The 7,935-nt window shown below is 52.3% G+C and overlaps 1 protein-coding gene across 1 annotated transcript in view; it reads right to left on the bottom strand.

The window, feature by feature from the left end:
* Positions 1-7,455, bottom strand: part of LOC103265651 (C-type lectin domain family 18 member A) — a 19,966-nt gene extending 12,511 nt beyond the window's left edge. Inside the window, exons 1-3 of the mRNA XM_008063304.1 lie at positions 7,332-7,455; positions 6,727-6,818; positions 4,275-4,502 (exon numbers count right to left, since the gene is read on the bottom strand). Coding sequence (XP_008061495.1) covers positions 4,275-4,502; positions 6,727-6,818; positions 7,332-7,455 — 444 coding nt within the window. The remainder of the gene's footprint in view (positions 1-4,274; positions 4,503-6,726; positions 6,819-7,331) is intronic.
* Positions 7,456-7,935: the final 480 nt, after the last annotated feature.

The following is a 7,935-nucleotide window of genomic DNA, read 5'->3' as shown; positions in this document are numbered from 1 at the left end:
GATGAGGTCTCGCCTGCCCAGGCGGGTCTTGACCCCACAGGCTCAGGCAATCCACTCACTCAGCCTCCCCAAAGGCGCGGGATTATAGGCTGAGCCACCAAGCCCGGCTAAAAAGACACTTCCTAAAAGAAGATATACCGGCAGCCAACAGACACATGAAAAAGTACTCAGCCTCACTAATCATCAGAGAAATGCAAATCAAAACCACATTGAGGCCGGGATCGGTGGCTCAGCCTGTAACCCCAGCACTTTGGGAGGCCGAGGCGAAAGGATTGCCTGAGCCCATGGGTTCGAGACCCACCCGGGCAACTTGGGCCAGACCTTGTCTCTACAATAAATAAAAAATTAGCCAGGCGTGGTAGCGCGCACCTGTAGTTCTGGCTACTTGGAAGGCTGAGGCAGAAGGATCTCAGGAGCCCAGCAGGTTGAGGCTGTGGTGGCCGGGAGCATGCCACTGCCCTCCTGGGTGACAGAGTGAGACTCCAACTCAAAAAAAAAAACAAAACCACATTGAGATACTACCTAACCCCGGTAAGAATGGTCATCAATAATAAAACAAACAACAACAGATGCTGGCGAAGATGTGGAGAAAAAGGAATGCTTCTACATTGCTGGTGGGAATGCAAACTAGCACAACCTCTTTGGAAGATAATGTGGCGATTTCTGAAAGAACTAGAAATTGACCTTCCATATGACCCAGCAATCCCCCTATTGGGGATATACTCAGAGGAACTCAAATCCTTCTACAAAAAAGATACCTGCAATGCATGTTTGTTGTAGCTCTATTCACAATAGCAAAAACATGGAACCAACCATACTTGCCATTGAAACTGAACTGGATTAAAACAAAATGTGGTACATATACACAATGAAATATTATGCAGCCATAAAGAAGGACAAACATATAGACTTCACAGCAACTTGGATGGATTTAGAGTTCGATAATACTCAGTGATCTATCACAGAAACAAAGGACAGAGTGCCTTATGTTCTCACTCACAAGTGGACCTGGAACAATTATCATAATACTTTAAGAAAGGGATTGGCAGTAGTGGGAAACTGCCAGGGGCCGGGGGGTGGGGTTGGCAGTTAAGGAAAACTTCCAGGGGAGGGAGGGGTACACCTCATCAACAAGGGTAGCTGCATAATGAACATTTATATATCTAACCCTGAATTGTACACTACATCTTTAAAATAAAATTTTTTAAAAATGCTTAACAATCTCAGATTAGGAGGAAATATCTGTAAGCTGATAACAGCTATCTGTTAAGTTCACAGGAAAAAGTCAGGAGCCATGAACAGTCAAGAAATTTTTGACCAATAAAAATAGCATGGGGAATTGTCCTGTCAAAGCTTTTAATAAAGCTGTAACAATCAAAACACATTTTGTGCAGGGACAAACAAAAAGACCAGCAGGACAGAACAGAGGCTCAGTGACAGCCCTGTGTGGATATGTCAGCTTGGCGTATGATGCTGGTGATATCACAAACCAGCTGGGTAAGGACTCGATACTTAATAAAAGGTGCCCAGATCAAAAAAAATAAAATTAAGTCCTTATGTCACACCATCCACAAAAATTCCAGGTGCCTAAATGACATTAAAAAAACATTAGAGCCGGGCTCAGTGGCTCAGCCTGTAATCCCGCGCCTTTGGGAGGCTGAGGTGAGTAGATTGCCTGAGCCTGCAGGTTCGAGACCAGCCCGGGCAACTTGGCGAGACCTCGATTCTACGATAAATAAAAAATTAGCTAGGTGTGGTGGAGTGTGCCTGTAGTTTCAGCTACTTGGAAGGTTGTGGCAGAAGGATCGCCTGAGTCCAGCAGGTCGAGGCTGAGGTGGCCATGAGCATGCCACTGCACTCCAGCCTGGGTGACAGAGTGAGACTCTGACTTAAAAAAAAAAATTAGTCGGGCATGGTAGTGCACGCCTGTAGTTCCAGCTATTTGGAAGGCTGAGGGGGACGGATTGCCTGAGTCCAGAAGATTGAGGCTGCGGTAGCCATGATTGTGCAATTGTACTCCAGCCTGGGCAACAGAGACTCCAACTTAGAAAAAAGAAAAGAAAAAAAAAAGAAAAGAAAAACACAACTAAATGACAGTATGAAAAAGGAAAGCATTTAAACACTGGAAGAAAATATAGGAAAAACATCTTTCTGATATGGGGTAGGAATGGGTTTCTTAAACATAATACAATTTTAAAAAGAACTATAAAGAAAAAGACCTCGTGACCCGCCTGGGCAGCGAGACCTCATCTCTACAATAAATCACAAAATCAGCCGGGCGTGGTAGCACATGCCTGTAATTCCGGCTACTCGGAAGGCTGAGGCGGAAGGATCGCCGGAGCCCAGCAGGTCGAGGCTGCGGTGGCCGGGAGCGGCCACTGCACTCCAGTCTGGGCGACCGAGTGAGACTCCAACTCAAAAAAAAAAAAAAAAAAGACCAGTGATATGAATTACATTAATATTAAAATCCTCCACACAGGACAGCGTGGTGGCTCATACCTGTAATCTCAGGCCAAGGAGGGAGGACTGCTTGAGCCTAGGATTTCGAGACCAGCCTGGGCAACATAGTGAGACCTTGTCTCTACACAAAATTTTAAAATTAGCCAGGTGTGGTGATGCATGCCTGTAGTCCCAGTTACTTGGGAGACTGAGGCAGAAAGATTGCCTGTGCCATGAGGTCGAGGCTGTGGCAAGCTGTGATCATACCACTAGAGTGAGACTCTAACTAAAAAAAAAAAACACAAATCTTTTACACAATAACAGATAACATAAAAACAGAGAAAAGACAAGTCATATGCTAGAAAAAGTATTTATGAGCCATATGACCAATAATAAGTATATAGGTCGAGGCTGCGGTGGCCGCTCCCAGTCTGGGCGACAGAGTGAGACTCCAACTCAAAAAAAAAAAAAAAAAAAAGCATATAGAAAGGATACCTACAAATTAACAAGAAAAAGACAAACCATGTTATAAAAATGGGCAAAGGATATGAACAGAAATATGCTCAGTCTCAAAGGTAATCAGGGAAATGCAAATAAAAACACAGCAAGGTTTTCACACCCCTGAGTTTGGCAAAAATTCAGGATCCTGATGACACCAGGGAAGCAGGGATTGGTTTGCTGGTCTGCACAATTGACACAATCACTTCGGCAACACCTGGCTACAGGTGCACGTTCTCTCTGACCAGCCATTCCCCTTCCAAGTCTCTCTAGGGAAACTCTGGACATACATGCACCAGATGACCTGACCACAGATCTGTGTATGGCAACATGGCTTGTAACAATAAAAAAAGTGAGCCGGGCTCGGTGGCTCAGCCTATAATCCCGGGCCTTTGGGAGGCTGAGGTGAGTGGATTGCCTGAGCCCGCGGGTTCGAGACCTGCCTGGGCAGCGAGACCTCATCTCTACAATAAATCAAAAAATCAGCCGGGCATGGTAGCGCATGCCTGTAATTCCAGCTACTTGGAAGGCTGAGGCGGAAGGATCGCCAGAGCCCAGCAGGCGAGGCTGCGGTGGCTGGGAGCAGCCACTGCACTCCAGTCTGGGCGATCGAGTGAGACTCCAACTCAAAAAATAAAACAAAATAATAAAAAAGTGGAATAACCTAGATGTCTACCCACATCCTTCTGAATGAATAAACTGCATTTTATTCATAGTGAAATGCTTACACAGTCAACGTGAATCACCCATGCCTATATGGATCAAAAGAAGTAAATCTTATCAACATGGTCTGGAGTGATCAAGTTTCAAAAGGAGACATACAGCGAGATTATGTAAGACCTAAAAACACATGACCCACTTGCACAAGTAGAAAAGGTATAAAAACATGTATACGTATAGTAAAGGTATTAAAATATGCATGGGTTTTTGCTTGGGTTTTCCAATGCTGTCCTCAGCACTAAAGAGTGCCAGGTACCTAGGAGACACTCAACAAATATGTTTTGGATGAAGGAAAAAAAGAGAAAACTTGCTTGAGAGTGGGACACCTGAACTTTAGGAAGGTTCTCTCTGGGGGGGGGACTGAGGGGGAAAAAAAAGGAGTAGGGCTTTAGTTTAGTAACATCTTCTAAATCCAAGTAATGGGTAAGGGTGTCCTTTTTTAAATTTACAAGTATGCTTGAAATGATTGATATTTAAGGTTGAAATAAATAAAACTAAGCAAAGTGGAGGAATAGGAATCCCCAAATTTAGGACAAACTGTAGCCTCTTCTGAGATGACCCAGCCGGCCTCAGGGGTCTGAGAGCTGGTACTTGGATTTCACCTGCAATGCACTCACCTGAGTGTAGTGGGTGCAGGTGGCGTTGTGGGCACATTCAGCCGCTGTGTGGCTATACTGCTGGCCCTCTGCAAACCACAGGGTGACCACGTCGACAAAGGATGCCGAGCCTGTGGGCAGCAGCTGCACGTTCCAGCCCACCTGCGGGGTGGATGCCAGGCTTGGGGCAGGGGCGCCACAGAGGGCTGCCCTGGCTTGAGCCAGCCGGGCCAGGTTCTCACTCCAGTCCTGGGGGTGGCACAAACAGAGACATCAGCCAGAGGCTTTTGGCTGCTGGGCCAGGCCTCAATGATTCAACTTCACCATGGTCTCCAAGCATCCATGGGTGCCAGGTCATGCAGAGAAGACAGCACTGGATGAGGAGTCCTGCTTGGCCACCTGACACTCTAAGCCGGTCTCCTCCACTGCTCTGGGGCCAGGGTGGGAAAGCACAGGCGGTGTCTGACACCTTACCCAGAGCCAAGTTACTCCCAGGACTGAGCCTCCATCTCCCAGAGTCCTGTTGTGAGCACCCTTAGGCCCTGCCCGGCACGGATGGGCTGCTTTCCTGTTCCTGCCTGGTCATGAAAGCAGTTTTCAGATTGGCTCTGTGTTCTGGCCATCGTTAGAAGGACTCCGCTGCTCCCACCTGGCCAAACCACCCTCCTTCATGCCCCAGCAGCCATACCTCTCCATCCTATTTTCCTGGGCCCTTCACCCCCGGCCTTGGAGTAAACAGGGGTACCAGTGGGGAAATAGAGGGTGTGAGGGGTCTCCCAGGTCTGGGCCCAGTGAGTGGAGTTCTCTGCTTCCCCCACCCCATTCTCTCTTCTGAAATGAGGGGCTTGGCAATCCCCCCACCCATCAAGCCCAGTGACCTCTGGCAGTCACCCAATCTCCATGAGGCTCAATGTCCTCATCTGTAAAAGAGGGACAATAAGGTCCCCATAGGATAGCACTGTTATCAAGGCTGTGATTTTACCTCTGACGAGGGTGGAGCCGGGAGGTGGAGATTTCCCAGGGCCCCTCAGCAGCCCTGAATCACCCTAAGGGCCTCAGTCTCCACTGTGCACAAAGAAGGGGTGCCCTGGAGTGCGCAGGCCCAGCAGGTGAGGAGGCTGAGTGGTACGGTTCCACCTGCACTTTGATTTAAATGAGGCTTTTTACGGCCGGGCATGGTAGCTCATGTCTGTAAACCCATCACTTCGGGAGGCAGAAGCGAGAGGATTGCCTGAGCCCAGGGGTTCAAGACCAGCCTGAGCAACATGGTGAGACCTCATCTCTACAATGAATAAAAAAATTGGCCGGTGTGGTGGCACATGTCTGTGGTTCCAGCTACTTGGAAGGCTGAGGTGGAAGGATCACCTGAGCCCAGCAGGTCAAGGCTGTGGTGGCCGGGAGTGTGCCACTGCACTCCAGCCTGGCAACAGAGTGAGACTCCAATTAAAAAAAGAAAGAAAGAAACGAAATGAGGCTTTTAGGACTTAGCCAGGAGGGCCCTGCACGAGTGCTGGCTGCCAACCCGCTGACTGCAGCAGTCCCTTCTGCCTGTGGAGTCCTAGACAGGAGCACCCACCGCTGGCTGCCCCAGCTGGGAGTAGCCCTGGCTGCCAGGGATTGGGCCTGAGAAGGGGCAGAGATGCTCAGGGTGGAAAAAGGAGGAGAAGCGACTCCCTCCCAGTCCACCTCTGCCTGCCTGCCCCACCCCCACCTCCTGGGAAACTGACCTGAGAGCTCTCAAGGTCGCTGCGTGGCCACCAGCCTCAGAGGAGTTTTTGGAAGGCGGCCATGGGGAACTCTGCCCTCCCCCACTTGGTCCGGCCCTTGCTCCCTGGCCTGTTGTCACGGGCTGGGGCTCCTGGGGTTCCTGACAATGGGGGCAGCATTTCTGAGCCTCCAGATGACAGCCCCTGTCCTGCAACCCCAGTCAGGGTGGTGGGAAATGCCACACTCCCCCGACCCCAGCTCCTGCTGTGACATGTGAGCAAGTAAATGCGGAGGGAACTTGGGCGAGGCCCCTCCTAGTGGCCCAGATAAGCCCAGAAAGGCATGCTGGGTCCTGGTCACACACAAGCCCCCGCCAGTCGGCCAGTCCTGGCCTTTCTCCCTCTCTGGCCTCTGACCCTCCCATCCCACTGGACTCCCATGAAGCCTTCCCAGGAGGAGGGGATGCTCCCTCCTGTCTCTTGATCTCCATGGTGACAAGATACCAGGGCAGGAAAAAGGTCTGCCCTCGGGCCAGTGTGAGCCAAGAGGCCTGACCTCCTGCCCTGAGGGTGGGGGGGGGAAGAAGCCACATAACCCCCCAGAGACCAGGGCCTTGGTCCCCACAGTGGACAAGTGCCCGGCTGCCCCCGCCCACCCTGCCCAGGTGGAAGGGCGCCTGGACAGGCATGGCCTCCTGAGCCCTCCTCTGGGGTCTATCCCTCTGGCCGCCCCTCTGGCAGAGCAGAGCTGGGCTGGGGGCACTCACCATTCTCCGCATGTTGGCCGCTGGGGGGTGGACCCGGCTGCGCAGGCGGTTGTGCAGGGAGAGAAGCAAGAAACTCTCCTTCTTGCTCAGGCCTGCAGGTGGGGAGAGAAGGTCAGGCTGCCCGCCGGAGCCAGGGGGCTGGGCCCGTCCTCATGGTGAGGTGACCTTTAGGAAACAAGACCTAAGATCCAAGGACAGGAGTGGCTGTGTAGGTGCGGGGGAGGGTGCGGATCACAGAGAGGGAAGGAGATGAGACAGGGAGGAAGCAGTGGGAGTCAGGGAGAGAGAAGAGGTATGGTGCAGCACTTGTGCTGAATGCTGGGAGTTGGGGAGTGGGAAAGAATGGGGGGCTGGAGCTGGGTGTGAGGAGGGGGCCAGCCCTGGGCTCCCAGCAGCCCCCTGCCTGGGACTCCTCTTGTCCACTGAGTCTCTTTGGCCCCTACTGCAGAATCCAGTGGGTATTCTGGGCCCGCCCCTTCCTCCCTCTTCCCCCCCAGTTCTGCGAGGGCTCCCACGCCCAGGGACCAGCTTCCAGAAGTCTCCCAGCATCCCCTCTGCAGCGTTCACAATGGCTCCTCCACCTCCATCCTCACCGGCTCCCTTACCTCCAGGCATCAGAGCCTGCTCCTGCAGCTGGAGGGGCCACACCTCTGCCCAGGAGAGGCCAAGGAGGGCCAGGACCACAGGCAAGAGGGCCCCCAGCCCGGGGGAGGGCGGTGGCCGCAGCATGGCCTGTCGGGTGCTCCAGGCACGGTCTCGCCCAGCCGTCCAGCTCACTTGCTTCTCAGACTGGATGGAGTTATTCAGTCTCGAGGAATCAGGCTGGGCTGGCAGACAAAAGAGGGAGACTGGATAGTAAGTAATCGGTGTGTCCCAATAGCCTCCCCTTGGCGCTGGCATGAAAAGAGACGGACTGCTCCCTGGGATGCCTGCCTGCTCTGGCCTCTGGCCTGGCCAGCCCGCCCTTCACACACCCCCTCCAACAGCAGGCAGAGCGGTGTGCACTGACCCCATGGCCCCTGCTAATCATTGCAGGATTATTAGCGCCCTTGGGGAGCCCCCAGAGACCCCGCTGATTGGCCTGCAGACATTCCAGGGCTACAGATTAGTGACCGATGGCAGTGTCCTGGCTGGGACAGTGTCCTCCAAGCCCATCGGTGGCTTCCACTCCCCAACCCTGGTCCCAGAGAGGAGGCTGAGGCCTCGACT

The sequence above is a fragment of the Carlito syrichta genome, unplaced genomic scaffold, assembly GCF_000164805.1.
Source record: "Carlito syrichta isolate Samal-C Ts95f unplaced genomic scaffold, Tarsius_syrichta-2.0.1 Scaffold306734, whole genome shotgun sequence".
NCBI classification, from domain to species: Eukaryota; Metazoa; Chordata; class Mammalia; order Primates; family Tarsiidae; genus Carlito; species Carlito syrichta.
Note: the sequence above shows the minus strand (reverse complement) of the source record. Positions and strands in the feature narration are given on the sequence as shown.